This window comes from Sciurus vulgaris (genome assembly GCF_902686455.1).
Source record: "Sciurus vulgaris genome assembly, chromosome: 9".
NCBI lineage: Eukaryota > Metazoa > Chordata > Mammalia > Rodentia > Sciuridae > Sciurus > Sciurus vulgaris.
In genome coordinates this window covers 72890877-72913779 of record NC_136469.1, presented here as the reverse complement: position 1 = coordinate 72913779, position 22903 = coordinate 72890877, and the positions used below count along the sequence as shown (strand labels likewise).

At 37.6% G+C, this 22903-nt stretch overlaps 1 protein-coding gene across 1 annotated transcript; it reads left to right on the top strand.

Moving 5' to 3' along the window:
* Window positions 1-7781: 7781 nt before the first annotated feature.
* Window positions 7782-14099, top strand: LOC306669353 (matrix extracellular phosphoglycoprotein-like). Its single transcript, XM_079153308.1, has 2 exons — window positions 7782-10595; window positions 10627-14099. Exon 2 carries the CDS (start codon window positions 11695-11697, stop codon window positions 12943-12945), a length of 1251 nt encoding a protein of 416 aa, XP_079009434.1. The 5' UTR covers window positions 7782-10595; window positions 10627-11694; the 3' UTR covers window positions 12946-14099.
* Window positions 14100-22903: the final 8804 nt, after the last annotated feature.

Below are 22903 nucleotides of genomic sequence, written 5' to 3'. Positions count from 1 at the left end.
TTTGCCATTAAGTCAACTATGTGTAGATTTTTCTGTAATAAGATAAAAGAATAGAAAGTCAACTATGTGTAGATTTTTCTGTAATAAGATAAAGAATAGAGACTTATTTAAATATTGACTAAGGACCCTGCCTCTATGGTTACATTGCCTGGATAGCCAACCCCAAATTCTGCCCCTTTATAGCTGTGAGTTCCAGGACAAGTTATTTGACCTTCTGTGTCTATAAAACAGGAGTCATCTCATTTATAGGGTTATTATGAGGCTCAAATTATTGAATACAGGTGAAAATCTTAGAATAGTCCTCTGCTCATTTCAGTGTTTAAATTGCTAGCTATTAATAGAAGTATCGCATAAGTTGTTTCTCCACCCCATAGATGGTGGTGAACTCAGAGACTTTGCTAATGAATAAGGGGAGATATGTTGGGGCACCAGCTTGGATTTGGACAGGATTTCATTCCTCACAGTGATGTTTGCTACTTTGACACACCTAAAGAGTCTGTTATGAGCTGCTATATTAATTTACTGACACTTTGAACTATACAAATATCCAATGATGTCTTCGTAAAGAGGAGGAAAAACGTAGGGCTAACAATAGAGCAAATAAATGTGTCTATAAATTCATTTCTGTAGCTGACTTTATTGTTTTAATGATATTCAACAATTTTCATTTCACATTGGAATAATTAGATATTAAAGTTTTTAGGTTAAAATATCCACATTTAGGTAAAAAAATCATACAAAATATTTGTATAACATACATGCTAAGTTTTAGGTATAACTATATAAAATATGTGCCAGTATATAAATATTATATATACTTATAGCAGTATGTTTATTAATATACATAAAGGAAATGGACTGTCTGGTGGAAGGATTTTATATGTACTTTTGTGTTTACGACTTCAATTCACAATTGGCAATGCTTTAGGGTAAAATATTATTGTCTTTTCACAGAGACTCTCAAAGATGCAAGTTGTCTATGTGGGACTGCTGCTTTTTAGTGTGACCTGGGCAGCACCAGTAAGCATTTACAAATTCATTTATGTTCATAGAATATCTTACTTTATTTTTCTTTGAGGCCATGTTTTTAAAATTAGTACCACTCTTCTAATTCAGCTACAATAAAGGTATCAAGCATATAGAAAACATTTAGCTCTTAACTCCTATCCCTAAGGAACCTCTCAATAAATATGTGATATCTCCATGTTGCTTTTTTACAGAGCACCAAGAGCAGGGTTTTTGAGAGAACCAATAACCAGTAGTTTCAAGTCAGCCAAGACTAATGATTAATATTCAAGACTCAAGTTATAACACACCAAAAGAAACTTCCTTATTTTAGAATATCATTCAAATAAATAACTCGAGATGAATGTTTTAAAGCTAACCAACTCTATATTGTAAATAGTTGGTAATGCAAAGGTACAAGAATGTTACTGTATTTCTTTTAACACCTTACTACTGTGGGATTCTGCTAAGGATGTTCTCTTCTTTGGTGAGGCTAAAGATAAAAGTTACACCCCTAAACTTAACCCAAATCAAGCTTCTATTTCCTTTTGTGTCTTTTCTTCTGACTCACCCAGATGAGTATCAGGATGTGACCAAATTGTCTTGTGACAATGCTGAGCATTACAGACATTTTCTGCAATGCAGACACAGCGCTAACTAGATAATGTCTGACTAGCATCCTAACTTCTCACTGTAACCTTTTTGGTTGGAGAATCATAGAAACAAGTAATCATTCTGTTGCCAACCACACTTAAATATAGGTCCTGAGTGAGTGGGCAACCAGTTGGGTAACCTGAAGGACAAGGATGAACCATACCATCTGGTGAGGACAGTGGAATTTGGGAAAAGCATACACCCCTCTCAGTACACGTACTCACAAAGCCATATGGGGGCTGTACTATTTAAAACAGACATGTGTCAGGCTCAATCCACACCACCTAGCTCACTAGGGCTGTAGAGGCACATCCTGGGGCACTATGGTGATAGTGTGGGTCTATTTGACCCAGTTCAATCTAACCAGCTAAGGATGAGTTTATTTTGAGCATTACATTCTAAGGAACAGCTGGAGTGATGCTTCTGACCATTTTCCAGTAAAGTGCTATGTCAACATGGATCCAGTGACCACTGGTCAAAAGAGCGTGCCAACTTTCCTCCCAGAGGCAGACAATACCATCTCCATTACAGAACCACATTCAAGCCCAGATCAACCACCAATTGGGTGTTGGGAGAAAAGGGAAGGGTACAGATTTCAAATGAAAGAGTCTCAGCAAGGCATTGCAAATTTGGCATTGCAAATGGTGAAATGTGATTGTTTTCTCACAGATACGCAGATTCTATTTTAGCGATTCCCTAAATTATTCAATAATAGATATGTCTTAGGACTGTAAGCCAAATTCCAAATAATTTTAAAACATGAGAAAATAAATGTTATTAAGTCATGCAACTCAATGAAAATTTATCCATATCCAGTTACACTAGGAAGGCTTTGTTCTAAGTCACAGAAAATCATGAACTATACCAAGGTACTCTCTGTCATCAACTACATATTTTTTTTTCTTTTTTTTTATTGTAAACAAATGGGATACATGTTGTTTCTCTGTTTGTACATGGAGTCAAGGCATACCATTTGTATAATCATAAATTTACATAGGGTAATGTTGTTTGATTCATTCTGTTATTTTTTTTCCTTCCCCCCAACTCCTCCCACCCCTCTTTTCCCTCTATACAGTCCTTCCTTCCTCCATTCTTGCCCCCCTCCTTAACCCTAACCCTAAACCTAACCTTAACCCTAACACTAACCCCTCCCACCCCCATTGTATGTCCTCATCCGCTTATCAGCGAGATCATTCGTCCTTTAGTTTTTTGAGATTGGCTTATCTCACTTAGCATGATATTTTCCAATTTATCCATTTACCTGCAAATGCCATAATTTTATCATTCTTTATGGCAGAGTAATATTCCATTGTACATATATGCCACAGTTTCTTTATCCATTCATCAACTGAAGGACATCTAGGTTGGTTCCACAATCTGGCTATAGTGAATTGAGCAGCTATGAACATTGATGTGGCTGTATCTCTGCAGTATGCTGATTTTAAGTCCTTTGGGTATAGGCCAAGGAGTGGGATAGTTGGGTCAAATGGTGGTTCCACTCCAAGCTTTCTGAGGAATCTCCATACTGCTTTCCAGAGTGGCTGCACTAATTTGCAACCCCACCAGCAATGTATGAGTGTACCCTTTTCCCCACATCCTCGCCAACACCTATTGTTGTTTGTGTCCTTGATAATCGCCATTCTAATTGGGGTGAGATGGAATCTTAGGGTATCAACTACATATTTTTAATCCAATAACAAATGTGTGTGATTGTGAGCATGCCTGTGTTCTGTTAAGAAGATGCCCAAGCTTTCATTTCTTTTGCTTCATATCTACTCATCTCATTTTTATATTTTCTTCTTCCAGTAGCCCCATTTCCAGAGCTTTCTTAGCTGTTTTGATAGTGGTAAAGAATGATGAAATGGTCTAAATTTACATTCACAAGATCATATAAGAACCAACATAAAGAAATACAATAAAGTTATACAATATATCTTGAAAGTAATGTAAGCTTCAATTGGCTTTTCTTAGCCAATGCTTTTTCATATGCAACTACTTGAAATTTACTATTGTAATCCTGGGGTTTTGAGAGAGAGGATTTAGGTTAATGTGTCTCATCTACTTCTACTACCAGCTATGTACATGGAGGCAGTTTGGCTTCTTCTATTACCTATATCACATAAGTTATTATGGGACTCAGATGAGATTTCTATGTAAAATCTATGTGACAGATCTCTATCACAGTTTACAAACTGGGAAGTACTATATTAACGTAAGGTGTTATTGAGAAACTATTGACTGTTTCCAGAATAAAATGGGATGTTGTACAGATATGCATTGACAGAGTCCTGTCAATGGGGTACTTTTACTAAACTTTTGAGTTTATGTTTCTAAGATGCTTTTTAAAAAACCCATGACTTTAAGTTTTATTTTAAGGTTTTCCTTAAGGTTTATTCAGGAAACCACTTTCTAGCTGAACAGGACTGCTAGACTGTGGACCCTGAAACTGTTTACCTCTACTTTCAATCTTTCCTTTGCAGGTTTCTCTCTCTTCTACAACTGGTACACCATAGCACCTGTTTCTACTTTAGCATATGTATTGAAAAACAAACATGTTCCACTTGGTAGTTCCCCTTGCCACATCAGAGATAAATTAGGGCTTTCAAGAACAAGTAGGAAAATGAAAATACTGATAATTGAATAACCGATCTACCTGTTCCTATTGCAGAAAACTTGCTCCAGGATTCTTAGATTTTGTTCTCCCTCACACTCTCCTGTGATGCTTTCAGCTCAAAGGCTGGGGGCTGCTGCACAGGTCTATTCCTTCTATTTTCTGACCATTCTCCACTTCAATGGTGACCCTTCACCATAAGGAACTCTCAAGAAATTTTGACATTTGCAGGTCATTCTAAGAGAAAGAATTTGTTCTAATCTGTTGACCACCTCCATTTGCCTTCCATGAATGAAATCTCTGGTCAGGGGACTGGCAGCAGTAAGGACAGTGAAAAGGTGTAATCCTCCTCCCACGCAGGACTGTGGTGTGACTTGTACTGGTCACTAGCACTGTCATACCTTAGTTCAGAATATCAGCCCTTGAACTTACACCATCATCACCCACACTCCATAGCACTGAACTCTGAGTTCCCTTACACTCAGCAATTCCACGCTGACAGAGAAAACCTCTTGCTTCAGTGAATACCAATGGCATCTGAGCTCCTCTGCTGGAGTGTCATGCCTGCCTTCTCCTTGCCATTCCAGGTGGTGATTCTCAGTGCTGGAATCTGGTTCTGAAATGGAGATGGCATTTTCTCCCTGGGGGAGAAGAAAGCTGGCACTGTCCTTTATAATGCAAAAATAATTGTGAAGGGATGAGTGGGTCCACCTTCTTTTGGTCAGAATGATTTTCCACATTGAATAGTACAACCCAATGAAAGAAAAATAAATGAAACATTTGTTGTTTGCAGAAATGGATGAAAGAATGTTCCATTTGGTGAAATGTCCCTCATTTCCTTGCAGACGGTTCCACCACAGACTGTGAAACCTCGGCGAGGCTGTGTGGAAGAACACAGGGTAAACAGAATTATTCTTCTCAAATAACTCGATTTAGCTCCACAAAGAAAAAAAGTCAATAAGAGAAAGTTTTTAACTGCCAAAATATTTTCGGGTTATACTGCAAGTGCAAAATTATCCAACATCATTTTGGCACTTTCTAGTTAATCAGGTAATATAATTCACACAATGTGTGATAGGAAAGTAAGAAGCCATTCTGAATATGGATTTGTTGCTCTTTGATGTGATTTCTTTCCTTCAAGAAATGATGCTTTGCTAGGTAACTTTCAGAGGGGATAAGGAAGAATTCTGAGATATTGTAGTTAGCCAACTATATTTTCCCATATGTGCACAGAAAAGGCAAGTGATAAATAAAAAGGAAAAAAAATGGTTAGCAGGTCTTAATGGAGAATTCAGTTTACATGGAACTCATTTTTCACATGCATCCAGAAAGTTCAGCAAATACTCTCAGCTTTGCACATCACCAAATTGCAGCTTACTTCTGCCTGCCATAGTTTCTCCTGGCACCCTCAGAAAACTGTTCTAAGAACTAACAATCTTCTGTTCTTTATCTGACCTGAAAATTACAAAGGCTAAAACTGCAAATTTAAAAGCCTGCATATTCTTGCTGAGAGTTTTGCCATTTGGACATTAGACATGAGTATTGAAAACCTGTCTTCCTCATAATCCCCTCAGCTCTTCCATCTGGCAATATTTCTGCATGCTCCATTTCCAGTGAAATTGGTAGAAAAGTTGATAAAGCCTGGGATGAAAAGCATTCAACAGTCATATGTAGGGAAAACATATTTAGAGATATGTAGAAAAAAGAGACGGAATGAAGGGTTGTCTCCAGGGACTGGGTGACACACACCCTCCTGTGGTTCTAAGAAGCACTACCATTTGTCAGAGTCAGAATTTGACTTCCCCCACGTGAAAAGCATCTCATGCTGTCAGAAACCAGGAAGCTTTGTAGTAAAAGCCCACCCCCACCTTAATATAATGTTGTGTTTTTGTAGATAACATATAAGGGCCACCATGAAAAACATGGGTATTATATTTTTAAGTATGTTAATACATCACCTGGGAAGAAAAATCAAACCAACAGAAAGGTAAGCTGGAACTTTGAGTGAAGGTCCTTTTAGCATGCCAAACTCTGGTCTAACCCTTAGGAAAATTGTAGGAGAGACAAGTTTATTTTGCCTGCTCTGGAGTTTCTGTCCCAGGCTAACGCCTTTCTCCCTTCCCCCATACTCTGGGGCTCCTTAGTCCTCTCTACTATGCTGCTCTGCGTTCCAGAGTCTTCCTGACTCCTGCCCCATGCCCTGGCTCAAAATTCTCTCTGCTTTAAGACCTGCTGCTACAGACATCCATTGATTGCCACATTATTCTAAGTAAGGTTTAGTCTTTCATGAGGAGGTGTTCTGAACATTCTACCATATGGTGTAATGATGGGGATCTCACCAGGGGAATGTTAATAGGAGAAATCATTTTGGCCTAAGAGTGACATATTTTAACATCTTAAATTAATTCCATGGATGACTCAATTTGTGTTGGGATGCTCAGAAGAGAAAGAATGAGGCCCTTGTCAATGGGTGACAATAATTCTTTTCACTCAGTCTCTTCTTGCAGATTCATTGGTCAAAGAGCTGAAAACAGCTTCAAATGCCATCAGCAGAAGTACTACTCACTCTTCCAAATCTGGCTTCATTTCCCATGGAAGTAGGAGTTTCCCTTCAGAATGTTATTTTTTTCTGTTCAGTATCATTTACATGCCATCTCTAAAACTGCATCCAATTGCCTATTAAAATCAATTAGAACTTACTTGTAACACAGAAGTTCAGCTGTTTCTATGGTGTAAGGTATTATGTGAGATACTTAATTCTTTCTTGCCAGGATCTTGAAGTTAGAAAAAAAACAAAGATCACTTACAAAAAATTATTAGAACCTAGGAGAAAATGTGGAAAGTACCCTATGAAAGGGTTTTAAAAAAATTTAAAAAAGCATGCTTTAGGGACTTGGAGTAGAAAAAAATTGGTTGTTTGCCTGGTGTTCTGGGAACTCCACACAATGGAAGTAATTGAGCTGGGTCTTGGAGGATGAGCTGAAATTAAGAAAACAAATGCCTGGGTGATGCTATTCAAGAAAAGAATACTATGAACCGAAGAATGAAATGACCATAGGAAGGTAGACCAGCTAACTGATTCCTAGACCATTATGTAGTCAAATGTTACTTAACATAGCAAATGCAAAAAAACAAGTTTTTTCTGGTTTTAAAATATTTTCTCTGATGCATGGTTAAAAATTATTAACCATCACATACCACAGTTCAAAAGTTATTTCATGTTTTCCATTATCAAATAATCTCAATGTTTCTAATGACATGCATACAATTCATTAATAAATGTTACTTTTTTGAAACTAGTAAAAAACACCAAAAATAAAACAAAACTTCCCAGTTCAGAATAGGGAAAGAAAAAAATTAAGAAGGATTATTATAATCTGTTGGTTTTCTGACCTGCCCATTTAGCTCAAAAGGATGTATTAGCAATGTGTAAATAAATTTGATTGCAATGGACAATATAAATGTCTGAAACTAAATGACTTAAAGCAAGCTAATGTTTCAAATACTTTTTTTCTTTTTTGCATAGCAAAGTCTTGCCTACTTTTAGAATCTACTTGGGAATATAAAAAAAAGTGAATAATGGTGTTACAACTTTCACAAATAAACCATTTCAAATTAAATCTTAAAATTGTCACAAGTTGGCACTTTTACAGACATTAGCAAGCTTCATATGAATGAAGCACATTTTGATAAACCACTTTTATTTTGAGATTTAAGTGGGAGCTGATTCAACAATCTCCCCACTGCACCCAATAATTAATAAGATACATGTATAAACGCAGTAGAACAGTGTTCCTATTTGGGGGCAGGGGAAAGACAAAGAGAGAGGGGTGGGGAAAGGAAGTCCTATCAAAACCACATTTTAGACAATATATCATCAGGGGCCCCAAACTTATAGAACCAACAGCCGGAGGACAACATTCAGGCCATACATGGGTAGGGTGTCCAGAATAAGTCCATCTCTGCCTGTCACTATGACCTTGTTAGAGATGTCTAGGGACTTGGAGAACAGGTGTGCATTCTATAATCAAATGACTATCATTAATATTATGTGAGAAAGCAAACTACCATTCCATAAAATGCTCTATACAGTTCCATAAGACATGACAGTTACTAACATTTATATAGACTTGTTTAATGATAGAAATTTTGCTAGATGCTTTATATGCATTATATTATTTAATAAAATCATTTGATTCTCACAACAATCCTATAAGGTAGGTATCATTTTTCTTTTTTTATAGCTAAAAATGCTAAAACTCAAAGAGGCTCCCAAGGTCATACAGTCAAAAAATAGAGTCGGGAAGCTAATTCTAATATCTGTACCCTTTCCATAATTCAGCTACTTTTAGTGAGCACTGGAGTGAAAGATTAAGAAAAACCATTTGTCAGCTCCTGTCTGCTGTTCTACTTGATGCTATTCTCAATGATGTTGGCTTCCCTGAATCTGGTTTTTCTACCTTCTTTGCTATCTTTCCTACAAACTTGGTCCCAAAGTATGAACTTTCAGCTGACTGTTTCTCCATCCGGGAGCTCTCATCTATTAATCTTTGATTAACATATCCAAGAAGATGTTCACATGCTCAACAAGAGCCAGCAGATTGACATGGAGCAACAAAAAGTTAAGACAAAATTAAGCTGCATTAGTAAAAACAGGGCTATGACCAGGGCAAGGAAGGTGACAGATGCTGTGTGCTGGGAGCTGATCATTCCACAGCAAAGTTTGGGACTGACATGGAACCCCCTGCCCATAGTCAGGTGATGGATGGGAACACAGTGGCCTGAGAAGAAAAAAACTGTCACTTGTATCATTTGTACCCTGCAGGATGACTTTTGCCATTTAGTCATTCACCAGGTATTGCTTAGAACATGCACCACACAGCCCAATTGTGTGCATATCTGGAGTTCTCCATAAATATTTCTTATTTTGATTTTATATTATTCACCAGTTTTAAGGCCTATGTAGTGTTGTAAATTCAATTTTGGGGTGTAAGGAACATATGGAATTTATTCTCTCTGTAATTATTCTGTTGCCCAAGACATCCTACCTTAGGGTTAATGCAGAGACAAGGGAATGCACATAAATTTATTGCAATCTGTCTAAACTTAAGGTTATCTAATAATTTATATAGTTTTTGAGTAAATCCTTTAGTCTCTTTTAGATAAAAATGCTCAGATTCTCACCACCCTGCCTTTTCTAAGATGGCATCCAGGTGTGGCTTAGTCCATCTGCTATATACCATGCACTATTCAGTACAAACACAGCTTATACCACAGGAAGAGGAAGATGGGATTCTTCAGACACCATGGAACAATGTTGCTTGACCACTTGAGTGCTGATAGCCCCGCTGGCTTCCTAAGAGGAAGTCATTACCTACCATCACTTATAATCCAATCAGTGTAGTCTCCATGGGGGCCCAGTGGTAATTTGGGCTCCCTTGGATTCCACAGAAAATTTGGTATCCTCTTAAAGTGTGACTCATATCTGTCCCTAGTGTATGTGCTCCATCTCCATTGCTCCTTTCAGAGGAAACTCACTCCACTTATGCAATTACCCTCTGTAAAGCTCCAGACTAGTGACTTTGCCACTTACCCTTAAAATAATGTCACCGCCTCTGTATATTTGAATCATCCTCATGTTTCAAACCTTGATCATTCTTCTTTCTCCATGAAATCTGGTTTGGCCATTCCAGAATGAGCTCTACCAGATGCTCAGACCTAGCAATCTAGACCATGCCACAAATAGTGAGTAGTATGTATCAAAGTCAGTCTCAGCCCCTTTCCTCCTAACTGCATTGTTCTGCCATGCTTACTGAAACCTGGCTGCTCCCCAGCTTGGTAAAGCACATTTTCATAAATGACATCTTCAAATCTTCCCCTCAAGAAAGGGCAATTTGAGATTCAGGTGTAACCTCTTTCCTCATCTCTACTTTCTCTTTTTCATCCATTTTTTCCTCCTGGGATCTTTTCTTGCCTACTTTTCAGACATATAATCTGGATCACATGTTCGCAAATTGTCGTCCCTAGACCAGCAGTATCTACATGATCTGAAAGCTTGTCATAACACGAATTCTAGACCCACTGAGCTGTAAATTCTGATCTTTGGGCCCAACAGTCTTTCTTTCAACGAATTATTCTGATAAATGCTAAATAGAGGACTGAATTATTGATCCAGAATGTCAACTTTGTCTTATTATATGACAAAGAGAGCAGAAAATTAATGAATTATTTTTCAAGTAATAGCTGAAATCACAAAACTTGCTGCAAAATTGTTTGGGTTTTTTTTTTTTTTTGTTACCTACAGTCTTCTATTTGCAGATTTTCTGTAAAAGAAAGAAAGAAAGAAAGAAAGAAAGGAAGGAAGGAAGAAAGGGAGGGAGGGAGGGAGGGAGGGAGAGAGAAATGGAGGGAAATAGGAAGGAGAGAAGGAAGGAAAGATAAAAAAGAAGAGAAGAGAAGGAAAAAAATTCTTCCATAGCTGAATGAACACCTCTGAAGATCAGGACAAAGATGAGGTGTAGGGGAGAGAAAGAAAAATTAATTTAAACACACACACACACACACACACACAGACACACACACACATACATATTTAGTTGTAGATGGACACGATATTTTTATTTTATTTTATGTGGTGCTGCGAATTGAACCCAGTGCCTCACACATGCCAGGCAAGCACTTTACCACTGAGCCACAACTCCAAGTCCCAGAGAATAATTAATTTGAAATGTGAAATCCATTTCACTTGTAGTGACTAATTCTTCACTACATGAGCATCATATTCTTTTATCACATTTTTCTTAAATCCAGATCTTCCTTTAAAGTTTGGCCTTAATCTACATTTTCAAAATTCTTTTCTAATTCTCTTCTTAAGGATCTCTCCACTCTAGTCATACAGGTTTATTCATATGATCTTTTGCTTCATTTTTCTAAATAATTGACTTTGCCACTTACCCTTAAAATAATGTCACCGCCTCTGTATATCTGAATCATGCTCATGTTTCAAACCTTGCTCATTCTTCTTTCTCCATGAAATCTGGTTTGGCCATTCCAGAATGAGCTCTACCAATAAACCTCTATTGATTTCATAGACTCCATTAATTAAATATATTGTTTTTAAAAACATACTGCCTAAGCATTTTTAGATTTAAAAAATTCAACATAAAATAATCACTTTATGCTCTATGTAAATTATACTTTAGCAGGAAGAAAAAAACAGAGACAACCTTGCTCTTCATCATTTTGAAAAGAGAAGACATCAAGAGCCATCATCTAATGAAAACATTGTTCAGGAAAGAGAGAAAGACTTGTCCCTTTTTGAAGCCAATGGAAAAAACCAAAGTAGTAAATCCACAAATCTTTCTGCAAATAGACAGAATGAAGACTATAGCATTCGTAACACAGGGAAAGCCCACAATGACCTCATGATGTCCATATATCCTGAATTCCCCAGAAATGAAGGGGCTAAGAATGGAGATGATGACATCAGCAAGCTACATGACCAAGAAGAATATGGTGTGGCTTTTATCAGAAGCAATATGCAACATGTGGTGAGACCAGGGACTCTGGCTGAGCTGTGGGGGAAAGAAAACCAAGAACATAAACCCAGGAATGTTCTCAGCAAAAATCCATCAGGGGTCGACTATGCCAAATCCCACTCAAAAGATAAAAGAAAACATCGAAGAGACCCCCAAGCTCAGAAGAGCCCAGTAAAAAGTAAACATGCCCGTCACATCCATATCAGACGCAACACTCAGTACCTGAAACAGCGCCCCAGAGTCCCGAAAATCCCCAGTGACTTTGAAGGCAGTGGTTACACAGATTTTCAGGAAAGAGGGGACAATGATATCTTTTCTTTCAGTGGGGATGGTCAACCTTCTAAGGGCATTCCTAGCCAAGGAGGAGCTGTCAGTCCTGACCTAGAAAGTACAGATGTTCAAACAGGACTTTCAGGCCCACGTGAAACTGTGACTATTAACCCTGACACAAGGGGACCAGGTTATAACGAGATCCCAGAGAGAGAAGAAAATGGTGGCAAGGCCATTGGAGCCAAGCATGAAACAGGAGAAGAGGCAGGAACTGCTGACATCAGCCTGGTGGAGGGCAGCAACGACATCACAGGCACCACCAATTTTAGGGAACTCCCTGGAAAGGAAGGGAACAGAGTGGATGCTGGCAGCCAAAATGCTCACCAGGGGAAGGTAGAATTTCACTATCCTCATATGCCCTCAAAAGAGAGATTAAAAGAAGGCAGCAGTGATACAAGGGAAAGTGCCAATTACAACGAAATTCCAAAAAATGGCAGAGGTAGCAGTAGAAAAGGTACAGAACCATCTAATAGGAACCGAGTGACCTCAAATGGAAAACAAAGATTTTCTAGTCAGGGCAAAAGTCAGGGCTTGCTTGTTCCTTCTCATGGTCTTGATAATGATATAAAAAATGAAGTAGGTTCCCATACTGGGCCCAATAATGAGGAGAATATAATAACGCCCAGCAGAAAAGGTCATTACGTACCCCGTGGACAAAATAATTCTACGTGGAATAAGGGTATGTCACAAAGGAAAGGCTCCTGGTATTACAGAAAACCCCATTCCAATAGGAACCTTAGCCCCCCTAGAAGGGACGACAGTAGTGAATCTGATAGTGGCAGTTCAAGTGAGAGCCATGGTGACTAGTCGATTGGAACTACCAGCAGAGGAGCAGTTGGCACACTTAGTCACCTGCCACTTGGTGGTGGAGAAGACCCCCTGACAGCAGACCAGAGGGAGAGAGGGCAGAGCTGGGAATGAGAGAGTTGAGAATCCTAGCCAGGGGAATTTTTTTTAATGGTCATATATGAATTTCTATTCAAGGTTATAATGCTTTTTAAGGTCAAAAAATCACTTATTAAGGATTTATATAATAGGTAATATTTGAATAGGGGTTATTTCTAAAAAGCTTGTGAATATTGCAAATGCCTTCCTGATTTTTGCTCTGTAGACATGGAAATAAACAATACTTTTCTTGGATAATCTGTAATTAAATGATCTATAGTAAACTCTGTTGTTCGTGGTGCGTTATTTCAGAGGCAAAAAAATTAGCTTTGCCTCCAGCAAAGGCAGTCAATATGAAATTAATCTGCTGGTTGAACCCTGAATGTGTTTCCCCAGCACGCTCTGCTACGCCAGCTTTTCCTAACCTCCTTCTGCTCTAATAGATACTTCCTATTTCACATCCATTTACATTCTTTCCTCCATTGCACAATTATAAGGCAAATTTTATTCCCTGAAACAAATCTGAAGGAATCACTTCTGTCAATTCTACTTCCTACCAAAGGGGAGAAGAGAGTGGAGAGAGGGCGAAGGGAAAATATGAGAAGGAGAAACAAAAGAAAAGTCAAAACAAAAACCTAGTTCAACATGTACTGTTCATTGACTGATTCCAAATTATTAGGAGCCTATTTCTTTCTCCCTTCCTTTTCTGTCGATGCTTTTCCAGTTCTTATGAGACAGTTCTGGAAACAAGATCTAAGTCTCCTGCTAAGGAAGGATGAGGAATTTCGGAAGCGTTTTGCCCCATCTGATAAAAACAGCTTATACAACAGGTACTATCCTTCTTCTTTCTTATGCTTTTTCTTGGTTTAACTTGCTCACACTGCCTGTGCATAGCAGCCTTTTTGTGGCCATTGGGAAGGACAAAATAATCAAGGAAATGCAACAGAACAAACCGCATTATCCTTATGCTTCAGTGTCCTTGTTCTATGAGAATAATTCCTCATACTAGACTACCATTTATTTAGTTGTTGTTATTGAGAGCTGAACCGAATTCCCGATACACCTCTTCATCCCTGACACTTCTAAACGAGAAGGGTCGAGAGGAGAAGAAAAGGGGAGGAAGAAGATGGAGAAAAAAAGCACTTATTCTCTTGTCTCTTTAAGATACAAATTCCCAAATTGCAGAAGCTATGACTGGAGCATTTTGTGAGGGGCTCCCATCATTGAGGTGAACAATGTGTGTGACAAAGTGGCCACAAGTCAGTGTCCATACGGCATTATGGTGTATTAAACAAATTCTGAGCTCCCACACTGGGTAGATAGAAGGTGCTTTGTTCCCAAATATAAGTGGCGAAATGAGTCATGGAATCAGCGAGATTTTCCACATACACACAACAAATGATGGCTAACATGCTTTAAGAACTGCAGGTGCCACGTTCTGTTAAATTCTTTAATTTGCATGGGTATTTTTGCAATCTAGACATAAGGAAACTGAGTTTTCCAACTACTAAGCTGGGATTTGTACCTAGGTAGCCTGACTCCAGAATTTTTGCTGTCAAACACTTACTTTATTGTCATATATTACATATATACATAAAACATAATTAATTTTACATATATGCATATAATATACATATATAGAGAGAGAAAGGGAGAGAAAACTTGAGAAAAAAAACTTTAAGCAGAACCTGAAAAACAATGAATTTTTTAAAAAATTGTTTTCTAACCTTTGCACATAACGGAAGTTGGTATTGATGAAAAGACCCATCACGTAATATCATCATCAGAATTTCATAATAACCTAATAAACTATTACTAGTACTTCGTTTTTTTTTTTTTTTAAATATAAGATGATTTTGGCAAAAACAAAAAAAAAACCAACCTGGAAGCAGTTAAAGAAGTAAAGACTACTATATCAGAATTTAAAGAAAACATTTGGGGTTTTAAAATAAAACATGAGTGGATGGAGAATGTGAATGACTTCTTTGGGTAATTACAAGTTGTCTGTCTTAGTCTGCCTTCTAGTGGAGAAACTACATCTCACCCTTCTGGTCATATTTTGAAGAAAAAACTTGAGTGTTCATGGATGTTTCTTCAAATCACTGGCAAAGTTCATATTTGCTTCATCCCTTTCACATCTGTAATGTACTGCTCTTGGATATAGACGTGAAGGAGTTAGTTCAAACATAGAAGGATCAGAGACACTCAAGGACAATCAGACTGTACAACCAGACTGTGGGACCTGTGCTTTATCTAAGCCCATGTTTCAGGCACTGAACTACATTATTTTCATTGTTTTTCAGAATAAACACAGGTTTCCAAACAAAGCAGAAAAGTTTAGCCTCTTGGAGTTGCTGCACAAGGGATGATTGACATGGACGCATTCTGCCACCTTGTGCCCAAGAAGAAAAGCTCTCTGGTACCAGGCCTGGGAACAGGCTCCGGACTCTATTACTTATTTGCACACCTGCTATTCCCTCTAGCTTCACCTACCTAGATTTCTTTACTTGTAAAGATTTACCTTTATTTTGCAACCTTAATCTATCTGTTTTTGACCACTCCAGCCTGCCGAGACAAATTGTCTGATCCTTTTATTTATTTATTTATTTATTTTTTTGAGTGTTCAGCTCAGTTGAAAAACATGTACTGAATGTTCATGTTTTATAAAACTCCATGGGAATCAAAAGGAGAAGAGAAGTGATGCCCCTGACCCTTATCAAGACTATAATTTTGTCAAGGAGAAAGGCACTCAAAAGATATTAAGCAGAATGTGGCAAGTCCAATAATAGAAATATAAATAAAGCAATAAAGGAGTTTTGAGGAAGGAACAAGTAAAGATATCATAAAATCCATTTTCCTTCAGGTATTTGTTTGAGAGTGGCTGCAGATGATCCATCTTCACAGTCAATGACCTCAAATCACACTACTGTGTTGTAGAACTTAAGAAAGATGACCCCAACCAGAGGACTGAGAAGTGGCAGTGGGTAATGTAGGGGTTAAGAGAGTTGGAAGGAGGAAGACTAGCTATAGGAATTCACTCAACACACTATTGCTACAGCCTATAACAAGCATAATATCATCCCCTCACTCAGGCTTTAGAATCAGCTTTGGTCTATGCAGAAGCTCAAGATGACAAGTTTCAATGACACTATGATGTTCTCACAGAAGCCTGTCTTTCAAGAACAACTTCTGTGAACATAAACTCTGCTAGCCAAGATACTAATTCTTCGAGTCATAGATGTTAATATATAGTATTAGATGGGTCAAAGGAAATAAAAAAGAGGAAATAGATAGATTTGGTTGGAAGACATGAAAAGGGAATTGGGAGCAGAAATAGAAGGCCTGGAAGTAAAGGATTAGAAAAATCTTAATGAGGAAATCAGAAAAGAAAGAACAAAAGTCCAATATAACCTCAAGTCAGCCCAGATGAATAAAAGTAATGAGTGGACTCAAAGTTTCTGCAGGTAATAATTTTTTCTTTTGTACTGGGAATCAAACTCAGGATCTCACACATGCTAGGCAAGCACCCTAACACTGAGCTACATCCCCAGCCCTCTGCACGGAAATCTTGAAGAGCACATATAATTTAGATTTTGAACACTAAGGACAAAAAGAGCTGCAAGTCATAGTGTAGGATATATATCCCATTTAGCAGTCTAGCTGTTACTATATTTGAATTATAAGTAGATATAAGTAGGTTAATGGATTATAAGTAGGTTAATGGATTGGTAGCAGAATTAAAAAAAATTTAATTTAAACAATTCTTACTTAAAGTGATAAGCTGGATAGCTTCTGGAAAGCATACCAGGTATGTTGCTTGAAGAAAGCAAGCTGTTGCTAGGCGCGGTGGTGCATGCCTATAATCCCAGTGACTTGAGAAGCTGAGGCAGGAGGATTCGAAGTTCAAAACCAGCCTCAGCAACTTAGAGAGGCCCTGAGCAAATTAGTGAGACCCTGTCTCAAAATAAAAAAAATGAAAAAAATATATTAAAAGGGTGGGGCTGGGACTAAGTGCCCCTGAGTTTCAATTCCCAATACCAATTAAAGAAAGCAAACTGTATTTTAGCACAGAGGTGATTCTGATGGAGATGGTCTGATGCTGATCTTCAAAACGCTGCTTTGGTGAGTGGTTGGAATAACATTTGGGGTTAAGGTCATGAATGGGGTCCAGGATTTTTATTTGTAACAAGTTCCTCAGGTGATTTTTAAAAAATTTATTTATTTATTTATATTTTTTACAGAGTGCATTTCGATTCATTGTAAACAAATGGGGCATATCATTTCCTCAGCTGATTTTAATAAAAGCCCAAATTTGAAATCACTAGGATGTGGTATCTTTCTCAGTCACCTTCAAAACACTGCTCTGGGTTTCCAGGAGATCCATGGCCAGTTCTAGCTATGACTGGCACTGTAGAAATATTTTGGTCCACGATGAAGAGATAGCTTATCTTTGTGCATATCTTATATCAACAAATAATGAAAATACAAATAAAAGGGAATTTATAAGATACCATGCAAAAATGAAAATTAAATAGGGTCTTGTGAAACAGAAATTGTTCAGTGTATATATGTGACTCCTGCAATTCATTACTCTGTGGAAAATAATCTGGTGGTTACAGAGCTGTGGTATGCCACATAGGTCACATACAAATCGGCCACTGGAACAGGATATGACCATATCTGTTCGAATTCACATCCCTGTAAAAGACAGAACAGAAAGTGCAACAAGGACACAGAGAAGGAACTGAAAGGGCAAAAGTTAATAGTGCAAAGGAGAGGGAGTCAGAATGTGCTGATTTGAGATGGAGCTTGTTGCCAGACATTGCACAAAGGATTAAGTTCTAGAAGACTGTTCCCTGTGAATAGAAACGTCAGTTAGAATTTTTGAGCCACGATCCATGAATCTGTAGTCTTCTCCCACACAAACTGCCTTTGTCCTTATGCAGTGTTGGAGCTCTGTCTTCCACAGAGATCCAGACTGTTGAGGGGGATGAACCCTTTCCAGGGAAGGCCTCACAGTTGTGCTGTCGTGTTTCATAATAAGAGCTGGGAGATTGCCGGGCTCAGTGGAGATGGAGGAGACAGGGGTGGAAGTCCCCTTGACCCCCCAAGACTGCACAATAGTCAGTGGAAATGAGTCTCTACTCTGACCCTCCAGCGTGACGTGCTGTCTTTCCTGAATTGCTGAGTAAATGAGGAGTCTTCGTTATTCAGCTTACTCTCGCTTATTCATCAGTCACTTACTGAAAATGTGTGAGAGCAAGCCTTGAATCGATTTGCATGCATTTCTTTGCCAAATAATATTTATAGTTTTTCTCACCATGAAACAAAAATTCAGCACATAAAATTACAAAAAAAAAACCCAGAAAATACAAAGGAAAATTATACTTTTATCACATTTTTCCTTCTAATCTTTTTTTGTCAGTGACACATACATTTTTAAATCATACTTTATATTCCTTTGAGCATCTTGCTGTTATCTTAATGTGTCATTATACCTTATTAAGATCTTTAAATCTTTTAAAATTTCTTTATATAAATCTGCCATAATTTGTTTTATCTATGGTTGAAGGATAGTTAGTGTTTTCCCAGGTATTCTCTATTACAATCTCATAATTTTTAATTAAATCTTAATGTTACTGACATTTTATCACTAGTCATAATATTTTGTAGCTTTGTTGAGGTTTAATTGATGAATAATTTTTTGTTTTTGGTACTGGGATTGAACCCAGGGGTGTTTAACCACTGAGACACATCCCCAGCTTTTTTGCCTATTGTTTATTTTGTGACAGGATCTCACTAAGTTGCTGAGGGCCTCACCAAGTTGCTAAGGCTGGCTTTGAACTTGTAATCCTTCTGCCTCAGCCTCCCAAGCAGCTCTACCCATTCTTTTTAAATGCTTACCTAACATTTCACTGTTTGGACTTACTGTCCTTTTTAGTTAGATCCCTACTGATTTTTAGTTAATCATTATTAAACCCAGCATTATAAGGAATATTTTTGATCATGTGTCTGTGAATAGCAATAGAATAATTTCTAGCAATGCCAAGCAAGTTTTAAATATCAGATACAAAGATGCCACACCAAGTTTCATATGCCTAAAACTAGATTCTTAAAACAAGTAGATATATACAGAGGGTCCTTGGCTTTTGATGGTTCTACTTTGGACTTTTCAATTTTGCAAGGGTACAAACACAATAGGCATGCAGTAGAAATTATACTTTGAATTTTGATCTTTCCCCAGTCTGTCTCATGACCCAGGACAGCAGCAGCATGCTATAGCTCCTGGTTAGCCAGAGGATTGCAAGGGGTAATGGCTGATATTCTTCAATGTGCTGTGTTGCCACCGTGTTTCTGAATACAAGTACTCAATAAATTACATAAAGTAGTTAGCAACTGATTCTAAAATAGACTTCTTGTTAAATGATTATGCCCAATTCCAGCCTAATGTTAGTGTTCTGAACATATTTAAGGTAGGCTGAGATAAGCTATGATGTTTGGTAGGTTAAGTTTGTCAAAATGCACTCGACTTCTGAAGTTTTCAACCTGTGATGGGGATGTAAGCCCACTGCAAGTCAAGGAGTATTTGTATTGAGTTTTGTGAAGGACATCTCACCTCTCACACATATACCCCAGAAGAATCATCAGAAGATCTTAACAATAAAGCACAGCTTCTGGAGTACCACCACAGATTCTGGTTCTTTGGAGGGTTCTGGGAACCTCTATTTTAGGAAAACATCCAGGTAATATCAACATGCAGCCAGATTTGAGAACCACTGCCATCTCCATGCTCCAGAGTCTTTAAGGTTGAAAAACAGAAAATAGTCACTAGATGGCAACCTTATTCACTTTAAAAATATATATGTATGTATTTGGGGAAAAAAAAAAAGTGGTAAGAGACAATATTACTCTCATTCACAATTAAATTTGGAAATGATATTTACCTATAGGAAGTTATTTTTATTTTTATTTTTATTTATTTATTTTTTCATTGTCCACTGGCATTTATTCTGTTTTTAATTTGTTCTTTTTAGGTATACACGACAGGAGAGTGTATTTTGACATACATATATGGAGTGTAACTCATTCTAATTAGGAACCCATTCTTGTGGTAGTACACAATGTGGAGTTTCATTGTGGATACATGAACATAGGAAAGTTATGTTGATTCATTCTACTGTTTTTCCTATTCCTGTCCCTCCTTCCTTCCATTCATTACCCTTTGTCTAATCCACTAAACTTCTATTCTTCCCCATATTTATCTTTTTCTTACTTATTTTAAAAAGATAAAAATAGGCTGGGATTGTGGCTCAATGGTAGAGTGCTTGCTTAGCACTTGGGAGGCATGGGTTTGATCTCCAGCACCGCATAAAGAAACAAAATGAACAAAATAAAGGTATTGTGTCCATCTACAACTGAAAACAATTTTAAAAAAAGATAAAAATATATTTTGAATCAAGCCCATCATTAGTACATGCTTTGCAAATATTTGTACTTTTTGTCTTCACTCTTTTAATGCTATCTTTTTTTATTATTTATTTATTTTAATTAAAAATCATAAATTTACATAGGGCAATATTGTTTGATTCATTCTGTTATTTTTTCCCTTACCCCTACCCCTCCCACCCCTCTTTTCCCTCTATACAGTACTTCCTTCCTCCATTCTTACCACCCTCCTTATCCCTAACCCTAAACCTAACGCTAACCCTAATGCTAACCCCTCATAACCCCCCTTATATGTCCTCATCCACTTATCAGCGAGATCATTCGTCCTTTAGTTTTTTGAGATTGGCTTATCTCATTTAGCATGATACCCTCCAATTTCATCCATTTGCCTGCAAATGCCATAATTTTATCATTCTTCATGGCGGAGTAATATTCCATTGTACATATATGCCACAGTTTCTTTATCCATTCATCAACTGAAGGGCATCTAGGTTGGTTCCAAAATCTGGCTATAGTGAGTTGAGCAGCTATGAACATTGATGTGGCTGTATCTCTGTAGTATGCTGATTTTAAGTCCTTTGGGTATAGGCCAAGCAGTGGCATAGCTGGGTCAAATGGTGGTTCCATTCCAAGCTTTCTGAGGAATCTCCATACTGCTTTCCAGAGTGGCTGCATTAATTTGCAATCCCACCAGCAAAGTATGAGTGAACCTCTTCCCCCACACCTCACTAACACCTATTGTTGTTTGTGTTCTTGATAATCACCATTCTAATTGGGGTGAGATGAAATCTTAGGGTAGTTTTGATTTGCATTTCTCTTAGTACTAGAGATGTTGAACGATTTTTCATATATCTGTTGATTGCTTGTAGATCTTCTTCTGTGAAGTGTCTGTTCATTTCCTTAGCCCATTTGTTGATTGGATTATTTGTATTCTTGGTGTAGAGTTTTTTGAGTTCTTTATAGATTCTGGAAATTAGAGCTCTATCTGAAGTATGAGTGGCAAAGATATTCTCCCACTCTGTAGGCTCTCTCTTCACATTACTGATAGTTTCCTTTGCTGAGAGAAAGCTTTTTTAGTTTGAATCTATCCCAGTTGTTGATTCTAGCTTTTATTTCTTGTGCTATGGGAGTCCTGTTAAGGAAGTCTGATCCTAAGCCAAGAAGTTGAAGGTTTGGACCTACTTTTTCTTCTATAAGATGCAGGGTCTCTGGTCTGATTCTGAAGTCCTTGATCCATTTTGAGTTGAGTTTTGTGCAAGGTGAGAGATAGGGATTTAGTTTCATTCCGTTGCATATGGATTTCCAGTTTTCCCAGCACCATTTGTTGAAGAGGCTATCTTTTCTCCATTGCATATTTTTGGCACCTTTGTCTAGTATGAGAAAATTGTATTTATTTGGGATTGTGTCCATGTCCTCTATTCTGTACCATTGATCTACCTGTCTATTTTGGTACCAATACCATGCCATTTTTGTTACTATTGCTTTGTAATAGAGTTGAAGATCTGGTATTGCGATACCCCCTGCTTCGCTTTTTCTACTGAGGATTGCTTTAGCTATTCTGGGTTTCTTATTCTTCCAGATGAATTTCATAATTGCTTGCCCTATTTCTGTAAGGTACATCATTGGGATTTTAATTGGAATTGCATTGAATCTGTATAGCACTTTTGGTAGTATGGCCATTTTGACAATATTAATTCTGCCTATCCAAGAACATGGGAGATCTTTCCATCTTCTAAGGTTTTCTTTAATTTCTTTCTTTAGTGTTCTGTAGTTCTTATTGTAGAGGTCTTTCACCTCTTTTGTGAGATTGATTCCCAAGTATTTTATTTTATTTTTTGATGATATTGTGAATGGGGTAGTTTTCCTAATTTCTCTTTCTGGGAAGATTCATCACTTATGTATAAAAATGCATTGGATTTATGAGCATTGATCTTGTAACCTGCTACTTTACTGAATTCACTTATGAGTTCTAAGAGTTTTCTGGTGGAATTTCCAGGTTCCTCTAAATATATAATCATGTCATCAGCAAACAGGGATAGTTTGAGTTCCTCTTTTCTAATTCGTATCCCTTTAATTTCTTTGGTTTGTCTAATTGCTCTGGCTAGAGTCTCAAGAACGATATTGAATAGAAGTGGTGAAAGAGGGCATCCCTGCCTTGTTCCAGTTTTTAGGGGGAATGCTTTCAGTTTTTTCACCATTTAGAATGATATTGGCCATGGGCTTAGTGTAGATGGCCTTTAAAATGTTAAGGAATGTTCCCACTACCGCAGTTTTCTCTAGTGTTTTGAGCATGAAGGGATGCTGTATTTTATCGAATGCTTTTTCTACATCTATTGAAATAATCACGTGATTCTTAACTTTTAGTCTGTTGATATGGTGAATGACATTTATTGATTTCCAGATGTTGAACCAAACTTGCATCCCTGGGATAAAA

Coding starts and splice junctions, on each gene's coding strand:
- LOC306669353 (XM_079153308.1), top strand. CDS start 11,695: ATGATGTCCATATATCCTGAATTCCCCAGAAATGAAGGGGCTAAGAAT.